General features: G+C 40.3%; 2 protein-coding genes across 2 annotated transcripts in view; one reads left to right on the forward strand and one right to left on the reverse strand.

Moving 5' to 3' along the window:
* The window catches only part of LOC114466198 (VPS10 domain-containing receptor SorCS1-like), a 39302-nt gene extending 29244 nt beyond the window's left edge, over positions 1–10058 (forward strand). The window contains exons 3-5 of the mRNA XM_028451809.1: positions 8813–8880; positions 9559–9658; positions 9891–10058. Of these exons, the coding sequence (XP_028307610.1) occupies positions 8813–8880; positions 9559–9658; positions 9891–10058 (336 nt within the window). The remainder of the gene's footprint in view (positions 1–8812; positions 8881–9558; positions 9659–9890) is intronic.
* Positions 10059–16275: 6217 nt separating this feature from the next.
* LOC114466308 (uncharacterized protein K02A2.6-like) lies at positions 16276–20064 on the reverse strand. The gene is made up of 3 exons (XM_028451845.1): positions 19388–20064; positions 16362–16468; positions 16276–16279 (listed from the first exon to the last, which is right to left on the reverse strand). Exons 1-3 carry the CDS (start codon positions 20048–20050, stop codon positions 16276–16278), a joined length of 774 nt encoding a protein of 257 aa, XP_028307646.1. The 5' UTR covers positions 20051–20064.
* Positions 20065–25548: the final 5484 nt, after the last annotated feature.

The raw sequence follows: 25548 nt of genomic DNA on the forward strand, positions 1-25548 counted from the left end.
AAACAATAAGTTTCTGGGGGGACTACCTACTTGATTGTGAAGGTTAGTCAAGTTCTCTTTTGATTGTCACATTTTACCACACCAACTGCACTGAAAAGTCCCTGTGCTGCAAACTTTGTCAATTTATTTCATTGTTTTTCAATTTTAGAAAAACCGAGTGAAGTTTCCTTGCAGGAGGTCTTTATGTTTGCCACAGGTGTGCCTTGCGTGCCGGCATCGAACCTCGTCCACGCCTTCAGTTCCTTTCCAGCTCAAAATTGCCTATGGCAAATACATGTGCCAACACTTTAAAGCTGCCTCTCTTACATTGCTACATGAGCTTCAAAGGAAACATGAACTTTGGGATTAAGAATTCCCCAGGCTTTGGGTGCAGTTAACCACCCCTAAACTCCCTGTGAACAATACAGTAAAGTCGGGACATTGGATAACCAGTGTTAAGTGTTATTGTTGAAATAAGATGCTTTTGGTTTACAGTTGTACTGCGTTAACAACAGTGGACAATGTTAGTTCTATTTTTGGAAAATGTTGTCAGTTGAATAATAAAACAATTGGAATGTAATAGCATTCATGAATTATTTCCCTTTTTAAAATTGCCCATAAAATGTTTACATAATAATTAAATGGCCTCTTATATAGCACTTTAATCAAGTGCATTGACGCAGTTCCAAAGTGCTTTACATTCACCCATTCATACACCAGTGGCAGGGGCTGCCACGCAAGGTGCTCACACACACCACTGGGAGCTATTTCGGGTTCAGTGTCTGGCTCAAAGACACTTCAACACATGGACTGGGCAAGATGGGGGAACAAACCGCCAATCTGTGGATTGAAGGCCAACAGGCTCTTCCAGTTGAGCCACAGTAACCCCTTAAAAATTAAGAATTAGCATGAAAAGAAGTGGGTCAAATTCTTGTTACTCATGTATTTTATGCACATCTTTAAAGTTTCTCATAGCATTTAAATCAATGCATTACCAAGTAATGGTATAAGGACAATAAATAATACGGCAAAAGAAATTAGAATTTAACACTCATTTATTACATCACATCATAACTTAACTCATGGTGTAAAACCTGCTGAAGACTGCTTAAATTAAATGGTGCTACTTTGTTTTAGTGCTTTGCATTTAAATTCTTTTAAAAGGTCTTAGAGCATAAAAGTCTTTTTTTTTTTTTTTTTACAAATAAGCTATACCATTGGATCCCAATCTTTTTCTGCAGGCCCCACCTTCGAATAATATTTTTTTTCCCACCCCCCTACCATACAAATTAAAATATCGACACACACTGTGAATCACACTGTTTTGCAAACAAATTCCTACATCTAACAGCTGTAAGCAAACTTAAAAAACTTTGTCATCACTGGTGGAGATGCATTTTCAGCCTTATATTTACCTGGAAGTCCTCATTACATATGTTTTGTTAAATCGTCTGGGACACTCGACTGGTTCCGCGCCACACTTTGGATTATACTACAGGTCAGCCATGTTCTTCAGGTGGATGTAGTTCCCTACAGCAGATTCCCATTCTAGAGGAGGTGTCAAACCACTTATTCTCTGTAAGTCTTCAAAGCGAGTGTGCTGATCATCATTGCCACTTGCAGGTGATGTTATGAGGCCGTTGAACTGACTCATGGCTTGTGTAGATAATGGGAATCCACAATTCCTTCCATTAAATCTAGGAACAAGTACAGTACAGTTGAATTACAATTTAAAAAAATGACAAATCTCTTAATTCACTGAGCGCCACATCCAAAAAGTGTAGTTTTCTTGCAATTTCATCTTTATTTTATTACCATCCCAACCATTTTGGGAGTGTCTTACACTATAAATAAGCAGAGACATTGTTAAAAGTCAACATGATTTAAAATGAAATTAAGTAAATAAAAATATGCTAAGTGCTACTGATTGAAGCGAGTGTTTATTTTCTGTCATAGCAAAAGGGTTCAAAATGACAGGCAAAGGGAGAATATTGATTCTTCAAATAGTGGTGGCCAACACAGTTTCATTGTTAACGCTTCCCTTTAATTACATGAAACATTCACAGATTATTGATGGTTTAGTATGTTTGTAGGAGGTGCTGTACTGAAAACATTTAACAAATACTGCAAATGGCATATAATTGCACTGCACTCTTGCTGTACTATATATTAAAGGCAGGGTTGGTAATTTCCTCCAGATCCACTTTTTTTGAGATTTCCGTTGAAATTGTCTTTAGGTCCTGACAGAAATGAATAATACGTGCTCTGAAAATTAGGTGAAGAAAATGTGTCATCTGTAGCAGTTGTCAGCACTTAAAAACTTCAACCAATGTCTGTATTCAATGCAAGTTTCATGAATCAATCATACATCCATGTATTCATGTCATGCATGCACGAGCCCACACTCAAAGCATGAGCTGAAATCTGATTCTGGACCAATGGCCTAGTGCATGTAGGTGAGGGGCACGACTTTCTAGGAAGCAAAGATGGGAGGGGGTGGGTGAAGGTGAAGCACAAAGAGAATACCACTTTCAAAATCATGCTAGTTTTTGCAAATTACCAAACAAGGCTTTAAATAGTATGAATGCTAATATAGTAATAGTATATAGTAATATTCAAGTGAAATAAAGCCAAATAATCAGATTTATATTGTAACATAGAGATCCAGTACTCACCTGTGAGGCACATGGTACATAGCCTCTGGTTTACCAGATGGGCACTGGGATTGGCGAACAGGACGAATAGTGTGTGCGTTCCACAGCTGCTTGTACTCATCCAGTTCTTGCTGCAGGACACCCAAGAAGCAGTACCGCACCAAACTTGTATGTTCATAACTGCCATTAAAAAGATGTCTCGCCTTCAAGTCCACAAACAAATCAATCCAAAATTGACTCCTTGGCAGAAATCACATTTTACTGTAATGTTGCACCAAGATATTATTATTATTAGGGATGTGAAAAAAACATTGTCAGAAAACTAAAAGTGACAAAAACCTTTGTTTACGGAAGTAGGACCACCAGCTTTCAATGCGTTGGTTGGATGTTGAAGTGCCATACATGTGGCTTTTAGCTCCTGCAAATTCATCTGCATGCTCAGATCTCAAAGTACAGTGAAGTGCTGCCATCAGTCCATTTTCTGTGCCGCAGTCTGTACGAAGGCGCTTTGGAACAACTTGAAATTCTGCAACACACTGCATATAGTTTGCAGCAATGATCTCAGGGTCATTGTTGGACTTTCCACATTTGAGCCACATGATTTTTCTGGAGAAGCCGTCAATACATCCACTTATTGCTATTCCAAAAGGCTTTAATTTATCATATCCGTCAACATGCCAGACTTCATTGGGACCCATTGAGTAGTATCCTCTTCGAACAAATCTGCATCTCGAGCGGTTTTCTACTCCTGATGGATTCATTTCTCCCATTAAGCGCATCACATCATCTCTTCTGACTATAAGGGAGTACTTTTGTTTAAGAGTCTGCCACATTGCTCGGTAACCAAGCAGCTGGCCCGATCCCTTCAGTTCCTCAGAAATAGCCACCTGCACAGCAACAGTTGAAGAATAATTGTCCCTCCTGGTCAGGCCTGAATCCTGTAGTCTGCGTTTTAAGGTGCTAAGGCTCAATGAAATGTTGTGCTTAGTTGCCAGTAAGTCCATGATTATTTCATATCTGTGGCCCTCTTTGAAATACTTATTGATGAGTTCATCCTCCACCCTAGCTGCAGGACCTGAAACACACAATTTGAAGTGTGTTTCATATGTGGATTTTCAATGTCCTTCAAGCATTACAATATACAATAATAAATAATACTCATCAATACAGCAATACATGACCTTGAAGGGAATGACTGTCAGAACTAAATGTACCTTCATCTTGAAGACACCTTAAAAACTGAACATCTCTGCCACATGAATCACATTGTGACAGGATGGGTTGAAGGTTTGCTCCACAAAATGGACAAAACATAACCTGTTAAAAGATAAAGAGAAGCAAAGTTGTTAGCCATCATCTATTTCATACAAACCATGTGGTATTTTTGCAGGGGAAGAAAATTAGTCTTTTTATACTTTTATAACTATAATCTAGGCAATTGTGTGCAACCAAGGAAATTATTAATGAATCTGAAAACTTGTGTTCCTCTGGCAGACTTAATTAATTCAATGTTGCATTGATATGTCTGATGGTGTTGCAATGACCATGTTAACTGGCAACTTTAAGCCGAATGCGTCTGTGGTTGCTATGGTTACTCATGATTCTGAATCTGTGTGACAGAAAATCATTAAACACACACATGAATAATCCGTGTACCCTTCGTTCTTTGATTATTCCGTTTTAAAAACAAATGAAAATAACAAACAAACTGCAGCAGAGCTGAAGTCAGTATCCAATGTGAACATTTTTAAATCAAAGTTAAAGGCACTTTTTTTCTACACTGCATATGATTGAGAGAGAGACTTTTGGTCATGTTGTTGATGTAATGTGTTTGTTGATGATTTTAAATGTTCTTATTGATTTTAAACAATTGAATGTTTTATCATGTAAAGCACATTGAGTTGCCTTGAATATGAAATGCGCTATACAAATAAATTTGCCTTGCCTTGCCTTGGCAGTAAAATGTTTATTTTGCACGTTATAAACACCGCTAACAGCAGCCGTCAACACACACACGGAAGTTGGTCATAAGAAATGAGGAGCACCAGTAGATTCATTACACCACCTCTGGTTCCACATATGTGCATGTTTTACGTTACATCCATTTTTATGTTTTCATTTATTTATGTATTAATAACGTTTCAATTCACCAGTAACGTGACTTATGAGTTGCTTCTTTTTAAGTGTCGGACCGGGAGCAAAAGTCCGCCCAGTCACCAGTTTATCTGGATACTATTCGGACCGTAACACTGTTCGGTAAATTTGGCAGACATTTACAGATTCAGACTTCCAGCATCAATAACTCTTTAACGAAACGTCACCGACACATAAATTACACCTCTGCCATCAGTGTGAGGTGGACAACATGACACGATAATTTCCATCAAACGCAGCAGTTACCACGGCACATTCGGCTAAAAGTTATCAGTTAACATGGTGACTCTTTTAACCGCAACACAAGTCGTCTCTTGAACGTGATTGAGAAATTTACACTATTATTCAAAGTACACCTACAAATGGTCTACTGTTGCTGTTAAAAGTATCCTATTCAACTTTCACTTACTTTCACACGTGTTTCGATTTCTTCTTCTTCTTCTTCTTCTTCTTCTTCTTCTTCTTCTTCTTCTTCTTCTTCTTCTTCTCTGTTATGGAGGGTTATAAACATCCGCCACAAACGTGTCCGTCTGTAATACCGGTCTGTCTGAAACACTTCCGTTGCGGAAACACTTCCGTTGTGACCTTTTTGCATTTGTGTTGTGGCCTTTTTGTATTTGTGTTGTGGCCTTTTTGCATTTGTGTTGTGGCCTTTTTGTATTTGTGTTGTGGCCTTTTTGTATTTGTGTTGTGGCCTTTTTGTATTTGTGTTGTGGCCTTTTTGCATTTGTGTTGTGACCTTTTTGCATTTGTGTTGTGGCGTTTTTGCATTTGTGTTGTGACCTTTTTGCATTTGTGTTGTGGCGTTTTTGCATTTGTGTTGTGACCTTTTTGCATTTGTGTTGTGGCGTTTTTGCATTTGTGTTGTGACCTTTTTGCATTTGTGTTGTGGCGTTTTTGCATTTGTCTTGTGGCCTTTTTGCATTTGTGTTGTGACCCGTTTGTGTTTGTTTCTGTAAATGCATTCACCTGACACTTCCCAGCCACCGTAGTTGGGGGTTAAGAGACTTGCTCAACATCCCACAGTGATGGCCCAGGTGAGATTTGAACCGGTGACCCACAACTCCCACATCTGGATATTTCTAATGTACTCAATGATTCTATACTATCTAGTGTGAACGCACTACAGACTAATTTTGACGTCAGACTTAGTAGTACATTAGTATGCAATTTCGAACACAGCCTGAGTGTATGTGGGCTTTCTCTTAGCTACACCTGTTTTCCCATGTTGATTAAAGGACGATTGAGGACTAATTTACTTGTGAAGTGTTTGTGCACCTGTGGTTTTCTATTATTGAGTGTTAGATTAGGAATGAACCTGCAGCCATCTGTTCTGGGGCTTACCCCACATTGGGTCTTGAGAAAGCTGTGACTATGCTGAAAATGAAAATTGTTGCACCAACTTTATTGAACTGTTTCAATAACATCTAATGGAGTTAATTTATTTTTTTAAAATGAAGTTATCAAGTTAGATTAACACAGTTTTAATTGACATTAACACAATTGATTTAATTGTTCTCAAATTCATGTTTTGCATTAGTCCAACTTAAAATAAAGGCAAGTCAACTCAAAGATTTCAGTGTTGTATAACCCAAAAGCAAAATACTGAAAATACTGTCCTTTCTAGCCTGATACTAACGTCTTATTTTATTTCCTTCATGTGTCCAACTCAAGGCCCGGGGGTCAAATCTGGCACTAGAATCCAATTCAACCCGCAGGACATAGTGAAAATGACAGAGAAAACAAGAATCAATGTATAAATGACCAAATAATTAATTTGCAAATTGTTGTTGAAAGAACTTTATATTTTTCCAAAATCCTGCAATTTTTATCAAATTTTTCCACAGAATCTCACCGAATTAGATAAAAATTGGTCATAAAATAAATCAATCAAAAGACATTTAAGGATCTGTCACTTATTGCTTAGATATTGTTGATGTCTTCATACTTTATTTCTAATTTATAACTGGAAGTGCAAACTTGGGCACATTAATAAGGGGTGTCCCGATCCGATAGCGGATATAGGTCCAATATCAGCCTGAAAACGAACATCGGATTCAAATTTCTGATGATTTTTTTTTGTTTGCAATTCATGTTTTATTTATTTTATTCAATTGTAGTATACTGTAGATATTATGTTGAAGGTTAAAATAAATCATAATAAATGGGTCAGTTTTTCTCATACCTACTGTTGCTGACTATTGTTCTCTGTTTGAATAACATCACTTGATCAAGCCTTTTCTTACATTCCACACTAGAAAAGTTAGTAATTGCTATTTTTGTCTTTAAAAAGAAAGAAGTAATAAAAGTATGTATGATTCATGCTGATATCGTATTGGATCAATATCAGTATCGGCCGATACGCAGGGATGCAATATCAGTATCATATCGGAAATGAAAAAGTTGTATCGGGACAATGGCCCACTTGCTGTCGAATTGGTCCATATTTGGCCCTTCAACTAAAAAGAGTTTGACATCCCTGAATTAGGATAAAGGGCCTTGCTCAAGGGTCCATAGCAATGATGCACGATGGGGTTCAAACTAGTGACCCTCTGGTTACTACTGGTCCACTTCTGTAACATTAGGCCACCACTTTGCTTCTCATACCCTGGTTTAATGAAGTTTCCTTTTTTTAGTAACTTTACAAAAAAAATGTGTTTGCCTAACAACTAACATTGAAATTTTAGGTTGACAGAAATGATTAAACTAAACATCAGATTATTTTTTGCTAGAGATTTTTTGGGAGAAAATCTTAAGGCAGAGATGTCATGGCGTCTGATGCAACAGCATGATCCTGAGAAACCTAATTGATGCAGTTTGAGAATAGCAGGTTACAGACTGCCTTTAGCAAAGAACTGCATCCCAGAGTTATTTCAACAACTGCTGAAATACATTTTTAGAGTGATATGCTACAGCATCCTCTCTTACAGCGTCCTGGATTCTTACTGCTGTCTTTTTAGTGACATAAGCATATATGGTAATATTTCATATTTTTCAGTAATGATCCTATTTTAAAAAGAAGTCAGCTTCCCAGAAAGGGCCAGAGAGTGCCTTGAGTGTGTGCTTGGCACAGTTCTGTTTTAGTTGAGCAATTTAGTTAAAGAGGGGTCATGCCCTCTTATCAGAAATGAGATGGGAAGGGTTGATGTGTTTGATTAGAGTCTCAAAAGTGTCATCTGTTTTGCATTTTCTACACGATTGGATTTAATGAAGTGGCACATTCTCGTTTGGATGATGGGGCTTGTTACACCTAATTTTACCCCAAACATCAATAACATTTGATAATTAGGAGGGGGCTGCGAGAAAAAAAACGAGATGCCAAGAGATTTGCCCTTTGCGAGCTATCGCGTTTTCATACTTTATGGTTACACAGTGTAGGCATTCCTCGAGATCTTGGTTTTAATTAAAGGACAAAGTGTCAGTGTATTTTTTTTTGTCTGAAAGGTTCTTGTTGTGATTACATATTTCTATTTGCAATTGCAATGCTTTGTTGTGAATAAGTCCTTGTGATAATTAAAAGTAATTATGAGCTACAGCGAGCACCGGATATGACTTTTTTGCATGAGAAATCAAACGCTTACATAAACACTCGAGCTCCGATTCAGGTTCATATTTCTGCAGGAAAGGAGACAAATGATCATTTCTACATTGAGGCATCAATTAACATTGTTTGACACTTTCAGTAAAGCAAGAAAAGCTCTAGCTCTCAAACTCATGCAAATGAAAGATCACAGAAGCCGTGAGGCTGAAATACGCGCGGAATTTACAAGGTCTGCTTTTGTGTCGACAATGAATGTTTGCTGTGAATCCATTCGAGTTGGAAAACCATCCTAGCTTTTGTTAGTCTTCCACCTGCTAATATACACAGAGAAGTAGGAATGGTTAGGAGGAAGGTTTTTTATCTTTTGTCATCAGTTTTTTTTTTTTTTTTAATAAAACAGTAACTGTCAGATTGTAACACTTTAGTACACGCACTGAAGATGATACATTATGCTGAAATCCAACTTGTGTTCTATCTATTTTAGGTAATTCTCATGTTGACTAAATTCTACGACTTTAACACAGGCAGGGTTACCGAGAGTTCGCTATGGAGGTAAGATATTTTCCACACATGCACAAGTACAGTACATGCATCCACTTGCAACTGTTTTTTTTTTTTTTTTTTTTTTTTTTTTTTTTACCTTGATGATTAATTATCTGCAATTATTTTTAAACCATTGTGTTTTTAATATTTGTGGAAATGTCCATTATTCTACATTTTTGTACAAGTTCATTTATATTTTTAAAACAATGGTTTTATTCATAGAATTACAGTGACTGATCTTTCTTTTTTTCAATAAACTAAATTTTTTTTCATTAAAAAATGTTTTTTTTTAAATACTTGTTGATTTCTATTGCCATGCTCTTATTTCCACAATGTCACCAAGCAACTGAGAAATTACAAAAGTAATTTCGATTTTTTTTGTTGTTTTTCAGATATTCACAGGAGCTCAGTTACCTTTTTTTTTCCATTTTATTAAAAAATAAATTAAAAATAGGGCTTTAGATTATAGTCAGTGCCAAAAAACAATATTTAATCTCCCGGCTGTGTCTAAACTATGCATGTCACACAGGATTTTCTTGATTATTTTTGTAATTAAAAAAAAAAAAAAAAATATATCAAGCCAATTGCTGGATGATTTATGTAATTTTCCACTTGCCTGATATATCTAATGACATGATAATTTGTTTGAAAGTCTTGTAATTTATTCAATGTAATTTTTTTTTTTAGGTCAACAGATTATGGAACCACATATGAAAAGCTGAATGAGAAAGTTGGAATGAAAACGATCCTGAGCTACCTGTACGTGAGTCCCAACAATAAGAGGAAGGTAGGTTTCAACACATTTGAGGAAAAATACTACTGTATGCCTGAATGCACTTATAATAAATGCTAAATTATGATGGTTTTCACTACATTTAAGCCCTGCAGGAACATTCACTCTGTGCTTGTTCCAAACAGCACATTATACTGTACTGTACAGGCACACTTAAGCCCTGCAGCACGGTTGCTGTCAAGGTGGACCGCTGATCCTCTTTGTATCTTTTCTCATCTTGCCACAGATCATGTTACTAACCGACCCAGAGGTGGAGAGCAGCTTGCTAATTAGCCTTGACGAAGGGGCATCCTATCAAAAACACAGCCTGGCCTTTGATATTCTCAGCTTGCTTTTTCACCCCGAACAGGAGGACTGGATCCTGGCGTACAGCCATGACCAAAAGGTATTGTGAAGCTGTCATAGGGAAATGAAAAAAAACAAACTGGGATGCTTTGTCAGAACAAGCTGTTGTGTGTTGCTATCCTCCTGCTTGTTAGGCTATCTATCACTGGTTTGAAAGGGAATACAGATTACAATCTAGTTTTCTGAACAATTTTCATTTTGAAACAAAAAAATAAGCCTTGGTCTGTAATAATCAGTTAATATACTATACCTAAAGGAATGATTGTACAACAGTGAAAGGGGATCATCCCAAATCAGATTAATATTTATCAAGGAATCACTTCTGTTTTGAGAATTTATTTTATTTTTTTGTCCATTTATCTTTGGTAGTGTTTGTCTATCAGTTTGCTTGTTTGTGTGGTTGAAGTCGACTGGTTTATCTACCAGAAAGTGGCTCACGATCAATTACTAGCATTTTCCTTTTTAAAGCTGCTGCTAGAGCTGGGCAATATATAGAGATTGAAGATATATCAAATTTTATATTTTGGTGATATAGGAAATTACAATATCGCCTATATTGATATATATTTTATATTGCTTATTTTGTTATAAAATACTTGTTTTAGAATTTGCTGGTTTTGCTACTTCTCAGAACAGCATGAAAAGCACACTTTGATGGATTTCTGAGTGCGTCCTAACCCAGACCTTTCCCTAACCAAGCCACACTACAGAAGTCACTGACTAAACTGGCTCATATTGTGCAGCTGTTTGTTAATAAATGTGCCTGTGTGGCATTTTGCATCAGCAAATTTAACCCAGAATTGTCGTTCCGGTCAGACTTCATTTGAAATAAGATTATCGAGATTTATATCGTGTATCGCCATTTTGAGAACAAAAATATTGAGATCTGAGTTTTGGGTCCATATCGCCCAGCTCTAGCTGCTACCCTCAATATTTTATTTATTCGATAGAATCATAGTATATGCCTTATCAAACAGCATTTACTCCAAAAAGAAAAGAAAAAGGTCAAAATTGCTGTTTTAAATGTTTAAATGTTTTAAATTCGGTCTGGTTTCTGTAACCCTAGAGTCTTATTTTTCTTTCTAGAATTAGCTTTTGATTATGGATTAGTGCACAAAGTGACAAGATGTGCCAGCTGCATTCTATTTGACTATATTTATTATTTGAGAAAGTTAAAGTATAGAATATAGCTTAAAGGTGCAGTCCGCAACTCTCAGATCCCTCTCTCCCCTCCCTCCCCGCTGCTCTCTTGCCCTGCCTCCAAACTTTCCAAAGTCCCTCCCTCAGAGGAGCTAACAAGCTGACAGCAACATCACAGTAATATAACATGCACTTTTAAAAGCATATTACTGCAGCGCTTCTCTCTCTATGTGCACACACCTCAGCAGCAGCAACAGCAACAACACAGTGTCACTTACAGCAACCCAAACGGAGTTCTAGTGTAACAATTACAAATCAAACATAATGTAAATCAAGCAGCAGTAATTACCTTTCAAGCAGAAAAGTCACCAATTCCGTCTTCTACTCCTCCAGACCATACACTGTAAAAATAGATGGTGCTCCAGCCCGGGAAAGGGGCGGGGACTGTGAGCAACAGCTGTCAGACAGTCCATCAAACACAATCCTGGCTCTGATTGGTTCATTTTGCTCGGTCACGGTGCATTCCGTTTTTTTTCCACACAAACTACTATTTTCATGTAAGGCTGTCTTTACATAGTGACAGCTTTAGCAAATATGACAAAAAGTCGCTTTTCCAAGAGTTGCAGACTGCACCTTTAAGATTGTGTGTTGTGTTATAATTTGAGAAAGAATAATAATTCAAACATTTAAATTATAAACATATCAGTATTTGTTTATTTTTATTTTATTTATTTATTTTTACTACCAATTACTAGAAATTTTAGGTGACCCCATTTGAATTCCAGGTGACCCCACATGGGGTCACGACCCCAAGGTTGAAAAACACTGCTTTAAGTGTATTATCTTCTCAAATTTTCTACCTCAAAGTTTGAGGGACATAAGCTTAATATTTCCATTGTAAGCTAACATGACTTAATATTCTGTGATTAAATGGTTAGGTCTTTAAGCAGATATGAAAGTACCTTGAGCTGAAGGGTCAATAAATAAAACTGTCTATAAATGCTTGCAGACATTAGTCACTCTTTGACAAAAGTTTTTCAATTCGTATTTCAAGGGCATATGACTGATGGGAGCAAAATCTCACTAAGTACCACTATCACTTCCAAAATAGAAGATTAGATAATCCTCTATTTTGCCACATAATTGAAAAAAAGTCTTTAGATATCCAATGATCAAAAGTGTCCCAAGGTTGAAAAAAAGCTCTTTGTATCTTTCACTGAGTGAGGGTTGCATGCGAAGGCCGCTGATCATTAACAAGTAGCAAGTTTAGCCGGCCTCAGACAGCTTTGAATGCGTATGACGTGGACAGCAGTGCAGAGGGAGAGCTAACAAGGGTGTGATGCCTTTTGGTCAAAGGCAGTAATAAGTTTATATTGTGAATAATTTACATAAATAAGTTCATAGTAAAAGTGATTTTATGCTAAAAATGGTTAAATTGTTTTAGGTTTATTGTCTACTGAGTGTGAGACATCTGTATCTTAACCATCTTTGTTATATTGTAGCCTACGTGTAACCGCTGAAGGAGTGAGCGCTCTCACCGTAGCACAATCTTTGACGTATTTTCTCCGGTAATGCTGTGAAAAAGTGTTAGCAGAAAATAAGTGAGGAAACGGCTCATGCACACGCTAAATGTGCCCTTACACGTTTGTGCCTGGGAAAACATTCGTCTTTGTGAGTATCAATGTGTTCGGAAATGTGTTAGGATGGTTTTAGTTGAGTAAAAGCAGTGTCAATGTATGCACAACTTGACATGTATATGACATTTAAGCTAGGCTGATTACTGTAAGTTCAGCCTTAGGAAGTGTGTATCTGTTAGTAATTTGTTTCCCCCTTTTTTTGTATATTTCAGTTACAAAAGAAAAAACTAATGAAAAAACTAAAGAGAAAAAGGAACATAAAGGATCTTTACATCAAGAAAAGCAAGCCTTGTGTGGAGAACTTTTATTTGTTTTGTTTTGTTCGCTAGCTGTCTAGCCTCACATAGTCACGTGTCGTGAGGACAGCATAGTAAAAAGGCGACTACAAGGCGGGTTCAAGCATACAGAGCTACATTGAGCAGCCATGAGTCTACGCTCAGGAAGAAATTATCTCAAAAACTTTGCTTCAGAACAGCTTGATGAAGCAACTGGTGGTGAACAACAGCCAGAAGTTTTACCTCAACCAGCTAGAACACAGCAACAGTCTCAACCATTGGACAACAAATCGCAGGTATCCAGAATGACAAGTAAGCGGTCGCAACGGTCATCATCAAGTACCTCGTCAGCCACAAAAGCCTATGCTAAAGCCAAGGCTGCACAAGCTCAATTAGCTTTCGCTAAGAAAGAAGCAGATGTGATGAAGCAGAAAGCAGAACTGGAAGCAACTGTGCTAAAACGAAAAGCTGATTTAGATGCAGACCTCCATCTTCTACAGTGCCAGAGGGCAGCAGCTGCAGCTGAAGCCGAAGCCACAGCCTATGAAGAAGCAGATATTCAAAGCGGGGAGTTCAGCAGACCCCAATATGTAGAGCTGGAGCCGATCAGTGCAGCACAGCGCACGAGCGAATATGTTCAACAACAAAGTGAGTTTCTTTTCCCAGAAGCTCAGGATGATGCAATACAGCCTCCTGAAATAAATGACAATGAGGATTACGTAGAACACAATACACAAGTAGCCAATCCTGTTAGAGCCAACATTCAAACGAACCCACCACCAGTAAACGGAGAAATGAAAATGGAGCCAACAGTGCACACACATTTAACCAACAGCTACCTGCCCTATGCTCCAATGCAAACTGCCAATCTCCCTAACAGCTACATGCCTACAACTAACAACGCACAGGACTTTGCAAAATACCTAATCCGTAAAGAACTGGTGAGCACAGGTCTCCTGCAATTCGATGATAAACCTGAAAACTACTGGGCATGGAAAACCTCATTCGTTAGTGCAACTAGTGATCTAAATTTGTCTCCCAGAGAAGAGTTAGATTTGTTAACAAGGTGGTTGGGCCCAAAGTCATCTGAACAAGCTAAACGCATTCGTGCTGTGCATACCCTGAATCCTGCTGCAGGTGTCAAGATGGTCTGGCAACGTCTCGAAGAGTGCTATGGATCACCTGAGGCCATCGAGGACGCACTCTTAAAAAAGGTAGAGGATTTTCCAAAACTAACAATTAAAGACAATGTTAAGTTACAAGAGCTTAGCGACATCCTAATGGAGCTAAAGTGTGCTAAACAAGATGGCGCTCTACCAGGGCTAGCATACCTGGACACTGCTAGAGGAGTCAGACAAATAGTTGAGAAACTTCCTTTCAATTTACAGGAAAGATGGTCTACTGCTGGCACGCAGTACAAAGAGTCTCACGAGGTGTCATTTCCTCCTTTCTCATTTTTCACGCAGTTTGTACGGCAGCAAGCGAAAATGAGAAATGACCCAAGCTTTGCTATGTCTAATCCTAACAGTCATGTCCCATCTCACACAGAAAAGCTGAGGCCTTATAGGTGCAAAACTACTGTGTCGGCACACAAAACGGACATAACAGGAGAACCTAACCAAAGCAGTCTCAGTCCAAAGAAAATGGAGGAACCAGATCGCCAGTGTCCGCTCCACAGAAAACCTCACCCGCTCAGAAAGTGTAAGTTTTTCAGAGACAAACCTATTGAAGAAAGACAGGCCTATCTGAAAGAGCAACACATCTGCTACAGGTGCTGTGGGTCTGTCCGACATATTGCAAAAGACTGTAAAGCAGTAGTAAAGTGCACCGAGTGTGACAGCCCTAGACACTTATCGGCAATGCATCCTGGTCCTGCTCCAGCCCCAACGAGCACTACACCAGGCAACGACGTCATCGAAGCCCTCGGTGAAAGCTCACCTTCAGTCATATCAAAGTGCACAGAGATATGTGGCCAAAGTGCTAGCCCACACTCGTGTTCTAAGATCATTTTAGTCAAGGCATATCCAGCAGGCCAAAGGGAGAAGGCTGTTAAAATGTATGCTGTAATAGACGAACAATCTAACAGGTCCTTAGCTAAATCTGAGTTTTTTAGCCTTTTTAACATAGAGGCTAGACCCACTCCATACACATTGAAAACATGTTCTGGAAAAGCACAAACATTCGGAAGGAGAGCTGACAACTTCTTCCTCGAGTCCATGGATGGGAAAGTCAACATTCAGTTACCTCCGCTAATTGAATGTGACTCTGATCCGGATGATAGAACTGAAATTCCTTCTCCGGAGATCGCGCAGCATCATCCACATCTACTCCCAGTGGCAGACAAAATCCAACCTGTCGACTGCCATGCTCCAATCCTTTTACTCCTCGGTAGGGACATCCTCAGGGTCCATAAGGTACGTGAGCAAATCAATGGGTCCAACAATGCGCCTTACGCTCAAAGGCTGGATTTGGGTTGGGTTATTGTGGGAGAGGTGTGTTTGGGAAAAATCCACAGTCAGTCAGAGGTAAATGTCTACAAAACACACACTTTAGATAATGGCCGTGTATCCTACTTTGAGCCATGCCCAAACATAATTCATATTAAAGAGGATCATGGGGTTGCTATAAACACTAGCCTTGAGACAGACAACCTAGGGCATTCTGTGTTTGTTAGAACTGATTGTGATGATAAACAAGCACTGTCTATGGATGATAAGACATTCCTAACTATAATGGACAGGGAAGTAAGTCAGAATCAGGAAAATAGTTGGGTCGCACCTTTGCCCTTTCGCTCTCCAAGGAGAAGGCTACCAAACAACAAGGAGCAAGCCCTAAAACGCCTCTGCTCTCTTCGAAAAACTTTAGAAAAGAAACCAGAAATGAAAGATCATTACATCCAATTCATGGAAAAAATGTTGGAGAACGATCAAGCCGAGCCTGCTCCTCCCCTGCCCAAAGACAAAGAACATTGGTATTTGCCCACGTTCGGCGTATACCACCCTCAGAAGCCGAAACAGATACGGGTCGTGTTTGATTCTAGTGCTGAGTGTGATGGTACGTCCTTAAACCAAGTGCTTCTTAGTGGACCGGATTTGAACAACTCCCTGTTAGGAGTGCTGTTGCGCTTTCGTAAAGAGCCTATAGCCCTGACAGCCGATGTGCAACAAATGTTTTACTGCTTTGTTGTGCGTGAAGACCACAGGGACTATTTGCGCTATCTGTGGTACAAGGAGAATGACATTACAAAAAACATAGTCGAGTTCAGAATGAAAGTTCACGTGTTTGGAAACAGCCCGTCACCTGCTGTTGCCATTTACTGTATGAGACGAGCAGCACAGCAGGGTGAACGAGAACACGGCTCGGATGCACGACAGTTTGTAGAGCGTCAGTTCTATGTCGATGACGGGCTCACATCAGTCGCCACGCCCGAGGAAGCAGTCAACCTTCTTAGGAGAACTCAAAGCATGTTAGCAGAGTCTAACCTACGCCTTCACAAAGTGGCATCAAACTGTAGTCAAGTCATGGAAGCTTTCCCTGTAGAGGATCGAGCCAAGGACTTTAAGGATTTAGATCTAGGAGTAGATCCTCTCCCAGTTCAGAGAAGCTTAGGACTCTGCTGGAACCTACAATGTGACAGTTTCACGTACAAGGTACTAAACCAAACCAAACCATTCACACGTAGGGGAATATTGTCAACGGTCAATAGTCTCTATGACCCTCTAGGCTTTGTTGCTCCCATAATAATGCAAGGCAAAGCACTACTAAGAGACTTGTCAGCGGATGAAAGAGACTGGGACACCCCTCTTGCTCCTGAAAAGCATGAAACGTGGGCCTTGTGGAGAGACTCTTTGCAAGCGCTTGAAAACCTCGAGATACCAAGGTGCTACACTCCAGGCACATTGAGCACAATGAAAGTAAAAGAACTGTGCATTTTCTCTGATGCCTCCACTGTTGCAATAGGAGCAGTAGCTTATCTGCGTACAGTTGACAGTGAAGGACAGTGTCATGTTGGGTTTGTAATGGGGAAGTCTAAACTAGCCCCCCGCCCTGCACACACAATACCACGTCTAGAGCTCTGTGCTGCTGTGCTAGCAGTTGAAATGTTTGAGCTGATCAGAGATGAGCTGGACATTAAAGTAGACAATGTCACATTTTACACCGACAGTAGAATCGTGTTAGGTTACATACACAACAACTCCAAACGCTTCTACATGCATGTTGCCAACAGGGTTACACGCATCAGGCAATCCACATACCCCAGCCAGTGGCTTTATGTACCAACTGACCTGAATCCAGCTGACCAAGCCACTAGGTTTATGCCAGCAGCTGACCTGCAGAACAGTACCTGGTTCTCAGGTCCACACTTTTTGCATTCTGATTCACACACTGAATCACACAACACCAGTCCGTTCACACTCATTGAACCTGACAAAGATAAGGAGATACGTCAGGAAATAAAAGTATTGAAAACTTCAACCTTAGAGCCAGTGCTTGGCCCTGAGCGTTTTGGGAGATATTCCAGTTGGGCCACACTGTGTAGAGTCATAGCTAGACTTATTCATGTTGTTAGAGTCTTCAAAGAAAAGACCAATGGACAAAGGGGATGGAAAAGTTTCTGCGAAACGCCAAGCATCCAAGAACTTGCGCAAGCCAAAGTAGTTATCATTCAAGCTGTCCAACAAGATGCTTACAAAGACACATTCAAAAACCTTAAAGAAGGAAAACAGACTTTTACAAAACTTGACACGCTCAAAAAGCTCAATCCTGTAGTGGACAAAGACAACCTTTTGCGAGTTGGTGGACGCCTCTCCTCCGCCGACCTCACAGAGGACGAAAAGCACCCTCTGATTGTCCCATCTACAAGCCACATCACCACGCTACTAGTAAGAGACTTTCATGAACAAGTGGCTCATCAAGGGAGACACATAACTGAAGGAGCTGTCCGTGGTGCTGGGTATTGGATAGTGGGAGGTAAGCGCCTCGTATCCTCTGTCATTCACAAGTGTGTAACATGTCGCAAATTGCGTGGCAAAATGCAGACCCAGAAAATGGCGGACTTGCCCGCAGACCGGGTCACCCCTGAACCACCTTTCACCACAGTCGGCCTAGATGTGTTTGGGCCGTGGACAATTGTATCACGTCGTACGAGAGGTGGCTGTGCCCAGAGCAAAGGCTGGGCTGTCTTATTCACATGCATGTCTACCAGGGCTGTGCATATTGAACTGATCGAGAGTATGTCTACAGATAGTTTCATCAATGCATTAAGAAGGTTCTTCGCTATTCGCGGCCCAGTCAAACTTCTGCGTTCAGATAGAGGCACAAATTTTGTAGGAGCCTGTAAAGAATTAGGCTTTGTTATGTTTGTCACTTACATAACCTTGTAAAATAATAGATGAAAACTCCGGTAACGTTTTAAACATCTTTTACTCCACAGGTGCCTTATCACAACTCACACATTAGTGCGCTGACACTTTATACATAACGTATGCGCCTGTACACATGCGCAACATAAAGTAGTGCCTCTTACACAGTACTAACCATAGCTGCTTATGTCAATACATAACAATTCCTCCCTTCCAGCTTTTATGCACTTATGAAATTCAAATAAAAATACCAAGTAGGAGTTATGGCAAATAACTTCAAAAATAGAACTTACCTTTATAACAAATGCACAAGTATACAGTAGCATGTATTAACAATTCAATAAAACTTTTTTTTTTTTTTTTTTTTTTAACAGTTACAGTTGTTTATTTTTCTTTTTACAAATCAAGTCTCTCAGGTGGTTTACGGTTCCTTCCGGGGTATCTACGTCCCGGAGGGTCAGGCAGGTTTGTGATTGGTCTGGGACTGTTCACAGTCTCTGGTGTGGAGTTTATTTCCACTTCAGTCAAGTCGGGTGTTGAGATACTGTCTTCTTTATTTGCAGTACCAGTTGGTGTCACAGATCGGTTAGTGACATTTCCATGTGAGGCATCCAAAAGCTGATCGACATGTCTGCGCCAGACGACATCAGGTTGTAGGCCCACAGTATAAGAGAGTGGTCCTGATTGTGACAGAATCTCAGCTTGCTGCCACTTGTCACTTTGGTTGCGATAGTCTCGAGCCAGAACTTTTTGTCCAATATCGAATGATCTTAGTTTCCTTTGTTGTTGAGTGGGAGAACATTGTTTGTTAGTGACATGTTGACGGATGTCAGGTTTCAGAAGATCCAAACGACACCTTAAGTTTCTTCCCATGAACAACATTGCCAGTGATTGTCCTGTCGTTGAGTGTGGTGTGTTTCGGTATGCTAGTAGAAAGTTAGTTATCTTCTGTTGCAGAGGCACTCCTTCTTTCCTACTTGCTTTCATGGACTGTTTAAAAGTCTGCACGAAACGTTCAGCCAGCCCATTGGTAGCCGGATGATGAGGAGCAGAGGTGACGTGTTTTATTCCATTGCTTTTCAGGAAAACCTGAAATTCCTCACTGGTGAACTGCGTTCCGTTGTCGCTGACAAGCTGAAGCGGATATCCAGTGCGAGCAAAAAGCATCTGGAGTTGAGTCACCGTCTGCGCCGTAGTTGCTTTATTCACTGTGAAAACCTCAGGCCATTTCGAGTGTGCATCGACCACAATAAGAAACATGTGGTCCATAAAAGGTCCAGCATAGTCCACATGTATGCGTTGCCATGGAGTCGTCGGCCATTCCCAAGTGTGGACAGGAGCAAGCTGGGGTTGGCGCTGGGTTTGTTGACAACCTGTGCATGTTTTGACAAGAGCTTCTATGTGGTTATCAAGGCCAGGCCACCACACATAACTTCTCGCAAGGCTTTTCATTTTCACAACCCCCATGTGTCCATCATGCAGTGCGTTAAGCACTTTAGCACGTAGTTTGGGTGGTACAATAACACGTGAACCCCACATGACACAACCGTGGCACACAGTAAGTTGATCCTTCCTTGTGAAATAGTCCGATAGTTCAGTTTCTCTCTGGGAAGGCCAACCGGTCATAGTTAAGTCATACACCTTAGATAGAAGAGGGTCATTTCTCGTTTCTTTGCTTATTTGTGCACTTGTCACAGGGAGAGGTTCCATTTGAAGCATGTGCAGGGGTAAAGCGGGGTCAGAGCCTTTACCTGTGCATGTCTGAGGAAGGCGAGACAGTCCATCCGCATTTCCATGTTGCTTTGTACCCCTGTATTCAATGGTGTACGTGTGTGCTCCCAGGAACAGAGCCCAACGTTGTAGACGAGCTGCTGCCATCGCTGGAACACCTTTCTGTGGACTGAAGATGGAGATTAATGGCTGGTGATCTGTAATGAGAGTGAAATGCTTGCCATACAGATATTGGTTAAACTTTTTCACTCCCCACACTAAGCTTAAAGCCTCTCTGTCTATTTGTGCATAGTTACGCTCTGCAGGTGCCAAAGAGCGTGATGCAAAAGCAATGGGGCGTTCTGAGCCATCTGTCATTTTGTGTGACAAAACAGCACCAATGCCGTATGGTGAAGCGTCACAAGCGAGTCGCAGGGGCAACTTCGGGTCAAAGTGTGTCAAAACTTTTTCCGACACAATGAGTCTCTTTGCCTTTTTAAAGGCTTGTTCACAGTCATCAGTCCAGCTCCATTTTGTGTTTTGATGAAGAAGACCATTGAGTGGGTGCAACAAAGATGACAGATTTGGCAAAAACTTGTGATAGTAATTAATGAGGCCAAGAAATGAGCGTAATTGACTTACGTTTTCAGGTTGAGGAGAATTCACTATGGCCTCGATTTTATCTTGCGTTTTGTGTAGTCCATTTTTGTCTATCTTGTGCCCACAGTACTCAATGCATTCCTTGAAAAACTCACATTTCTTTTTGTTAGCTTTCAGTCCATAGTCCTCCAGTTTTGTGAGAACTGCATCCAAGTTTGCTAAGTGTGAGTCTTTGTCTGATCCAGTAACAATGATGTCATCCAAATAACATTGTGTACTTGGGATCCCTTGGAGCACCTGGTCCATTGCGCGTTGCCAGATTGCCGGGGCACTTGTGATGCCAAACACAAGTCTGTTGTATTGGTACAGTCCTTTGTGAGTGTTTATGGTGAGATACTTGCGTGAATTTTCATCCATCTCCATTTGTAGATAGGCCTGAGCAAGGTCTATTTTTGTAAAGTGCTCACCATTTGCCAAAGATGCAAAAATGTCATCAATGCGAGGAAGTGGATACTGGACTGCGTGCAGTACAGGGTTAACTGTTCCTTTGAAGTCACCACAAATACGCACTCGTTCTGAAGACTTCTTAGCCACTGGTACGATTGGCGTTGCCCATTCAGACCAATCCACTTTGGACAAGATCCCTTGATCCATTAGTTGTTGTAGCTCAGCTTCAACCTTTGGGCGTAGAGCATACGGTACCGGGCGTGCTTTGTGAAACTTTGGCTTTGCATCATTTTGAAGCTCTAGAATGTTTTTCATGGTTCCTATGCCCTCACTGAACACTGCTGCATGTTTCTCTATTATTTCTGACAGCCTTTGGCCTGTGAGCTGTTTAGAAGCAATGTTCATAGTCTTTATTTGTTGCCAGTTTAGTTTGATTTGTCTTAGCCATTGCCGTCCAAACAGCGGCGCACCTCCTTCTTTGAGAACAAACACTTCCAGATTACATGTTTGATTTTTATATTTCACCTTTACTTTCAACTTTCCCAGAGGAGCTACTCTTTGACCTGTATATGTTTTCAGTTTCACACTTGTGCGAGACAACTTCATGTTGTGCCTCTATCTGAACGCAGAAGTTTGACTGGGCCGCGAATAGCGAAGAACCTTCTTAATGCATTGATGTAATCTTTGTTGGATATAAGTGACAGTGCAGATCCTGTGTCCAGTTCCATCTTTAATGGCACTCTATTGACTTTTGGTGTCACCCATATTACATCACTATCATCCTCATCAGTTGCAAGACAGTTCCTCCTCACTTGAGCTGTCGAACTCCGTTTCTGTGACTTTATGCAGCTTTTTCCCCCATTTTGCATTTGATTTCTCTTTATTGTATTTAGCTTTACACATCTTCTGTATGTGCCCCCTTTTTCTGCATTGCCTACAATCCTTATCTTTAAACCAACAGTCAGCTGGGTCATGTGATTGTTTACCGCATCTGAAACACGGCTTCGATTTGAAACTACGTTGCTTGGTTTGTAATTCATACACAGCGCATGCAGCGGCCTGTTTACCTTGAAGTTCAGTGGCGTCTCTCGCTGCTGTTTCCACCGACACAGCGACATCCACCGCACGTTGCAAGGTGAGCCTATCCTCCGTTAAAAGGCGTTTTTGAGTGCTCTCATTGTGTAGACCACAGATGAACCGGTCTCTCAGTGCGTCAGATAGTCCCACTCCAAACTGGCAATGCTCCGCCAGCCTCCTCAGTTCAGCTATGTACTCCGACACAGTCTCAGTCTTTGCTTGGTTTCTCCTATGAAATCTGAAGCGCTCCGCGATCACCAACGGGGCTGGATTCAGGTGATTTTTGAGAGTTTCCGTAATCTCACCGATCGTTTTGTCTGCCGGTTTATCCGGTGCAGTGAGGCTGCGGAGGAGATTATAGGTTTTTGCACCCATGAGGCTCAAAAGAACAGCCACTTTTCTCTCATCCCTGATGTCATTAGCTAAGCAATACTGTTCAAATCTTTCCACATAGATTGTCCAGTCCTCCACTCTACTGTCAAAAGTGTCCATATGACCCACAAACGCCGACATTATGCCTCTTTATCGCGTCCAATCACGTTCTTTAGTCTCGTGTTATAATCGTCCCCAGCTCCGGCAATCCTATTTCCGGGTCGAGCAAACGAAAAACAGCTCACAAAACCAAGTCCGTTTGTACCTTTTACTTGTCCTCGAGCATCCGCAGAAATTGCCCGGGTTCATGTGAATCCTCGTCGCCAGTTTTGTTATGTTTGTCACTTACATAACCTTGTAAAATAATAGATGAAAACTCCGGTAACGTTTTAAACATCTTTTACTCCACAGGTGCCTTATCACAACTCACACATTAGTGCGCTGACACTTTATACATAACGTATGCGCCTGTACACATGCGCAACATAAAGTAGTGCCTCTTACACAGTACTAACCATAGCTGCTTATGTCAATACATAACAGGCTTAGACCCAAAAAACTCAGCAGTTGGAAAGTACCTGCAAGAGAGAAGATGTATTTGGACATTCAACCCCCCTCACGCATCACACATGGGCGGCTCGTGGGAGCGTCTCATAGGGGTCGCCAGACGGATCCTAAATGCAATGCTGTCTCGAACTGAACAAACGCGTCTCACTCATGAAGTCCTTAGCACCTTCATGGCAGAGGTGATGGCAATTATTAATGCAAGGCCTCTTGTTCCTATATCCACCGACCCTGACAGTCCTGCAGTGCTCACACCAGCAATGTTACTAACTCAGAAAGTGAGCGCTGTTTCTGTTCCTTCTGGGAACTTCTCATCTGGCCAGCTGTTTCGTAAACAATGGAGACATGTTCAACACCTTGCCAATACCTTTTGGAAAAGGTGGAAAGGAGAATATTTGTCCACCTTACAAAGCCGTGCAAAATGGACGGAAACTCAACCTAATGTCAAAGAAGGAGATGTTGTCCTTCTAAAGGACTCCCAAGTTGCCAGGAACGAGTGGCCCATGGGACTAATAGTAAAAACATTTCCCAGCAGTGACAAGAAGGTCCGCAAAGTGGAAGTGCGGATTGTACAAGACGGGACTGTAAAAGTATTCCTCAGACCAGTTTCACAGATAATTGTTTTGGTTTCAGAGACTGAGTGAATTTTCTTTGATGTTACATACAGTAACCAAATGTGATTTAAAATGTGGTATTATGTTTGTAGTGATATAATGTGACTATATCAAACGGGGAGTGTGATGCCTTTTGGTCAAAGGCAGTAATAAGTTTATATTGTGAATAATTTACATAAATAAGTTCATAGTAAAAGTGATTTTATGCTAAAAACGGTTAAATTGTTTTAGGTTTATTGTCTACTGAGTGTGAGACATCTGTATCTTAACCATCTTTGTTATATTGTAGCCTACGTGTAACCGCTGAAGGAGTGAGCGCTCTCACCGTAGCACAATCTTTGACGTATTTTCTCCGGTAATGCTGTGAAAAAGTGTTAGCAGAAAATAAGTGAGGAAACGGCTCATGCACACGCTAAATGTGCCCTTACACGTTTGTGCCTGGGAAAACATTCGTCTTTGTGAGTATCAATGTGTTCGGAAATGTGTTAGGATGGTTTTAGTTGAGTAAAAGCAGTGTCAATGTATGCACAACTTGACATGTATATGACATTTAAGCTAGGCTGATTACTGTAAGTTCAGCCTTAGGAAGTGTGTATCTGTTAGTAATTTGTTTCCCCCTTTTTTTGTATATTTCAGTTACAAAAGAAAAAACTAATGAAAAAACTAAAGAGAAAAAGGAACATAAAGGATCTTTACATCAAGAAAAGCAAGCCTTGTGTGGAGAACTTTTATTTGTTTTGTTTTGTTCGCTAGCTGTCTAGCCTCACATAGTCACGTGTCGTGAGGACAGCATAAGGGAGATGCACACCCTCCAGTACACTGTGTGAGAATCCTGCGGTCCTTTCTTTGCACAACGCTGCACACATCAAGCTTGGCCTTTTGGCACTGGAAGACTGGATTGTTTCTTTTTTTTCAGAGAAGAACACAGTGAGGTTCTGAGAAGTGAGATAAATGCTGCAGCAAAGGAAGATTAAAGCTCAGTTGAGAGCCATCATCGGGTCAAAATCCAGATAGTCTTATTAATCCTGCCTTTAGGTCATTTTTTATGTGTCTCCTTTCTGTTGTGCTTGAGATTTATGCATTTTTGACTGGGCTTTTTTTTATTTATTGATTGATTGTCTGTTTTAAAAGAGTGAAATATGATGTTGGTTATTCCATTAAAGGGTGTAAGATGTCTGTAGTTTAAAACTGTGGGTAAAATCACAGCCCAGTGTTTCCATGTAAAATGTGTGGTTAATTCATTAAACCCTCCTTTTATCCTCAAATAATTACTAACACATTTTGACTCTTAGGGTCAAATTGACCCCAGGGATATTTGCCTCCAGAAAATGATTTTCAGATTCAAATCTTCAAATTATTGACCAAATTTTTTGTGTCAGGCACTTTGTTCATTTGTTGAACACATAAATAACCCGTTGATAATGGCACCATGACCTGTTCTCTAGCGCCACCATCAGGCCAAACTTTTCAAATTAAAATTAAAATTAATTAATTTATCTTGAATAGTTTTCATTTAAATCTCCTCAAATTTACTGACATTGATGACCACAAGAGTATAAACCCTATTGGTTGTGGTGATGATTTGACTTTCAGTCAAATTAACCCTTGAGGAACACCAATGAGGGCGATATGTCTTCAGCACATTGAAAAATATCATCATGATAATTTTTATCCCTAATCAAATTAGGAAAAGCCATAAAATAGTGTTACGGCAAAATTTGCGGTTGACCTCATTTGGAG

This window comes from Gouania willdenowi, chromosome 1 (assembly GCF_900634775.1).
Source record: "Gouania willdenowi chromosome 1, fGouWil2.1, whole genome shotgun sequence".
Classification (NCBI taxonomy): domain Eukaryota; kingdom Metazoa; phylum Chordata; class Actinopteri; order Blenniiformes; family Gobiesocidae; genus Gouania; species Gouania willdenowi.

Coding starts and splice junctions, on each gene's coding strand:
- LOC114466308 (XM_028451845.1), bottom strand. CDS start 20,050: ATGACCGGTTGGCCTTCCCAGAGAGAAACTGAACTATCGGACTATTTC. Junction 16,469..19,387: donor AAGCAAGTAGGAAAGAAGGA/GTGCCTCTGCAA, acceptor GACTGATGTGAG/CCCGTCATCGACATAGAACT.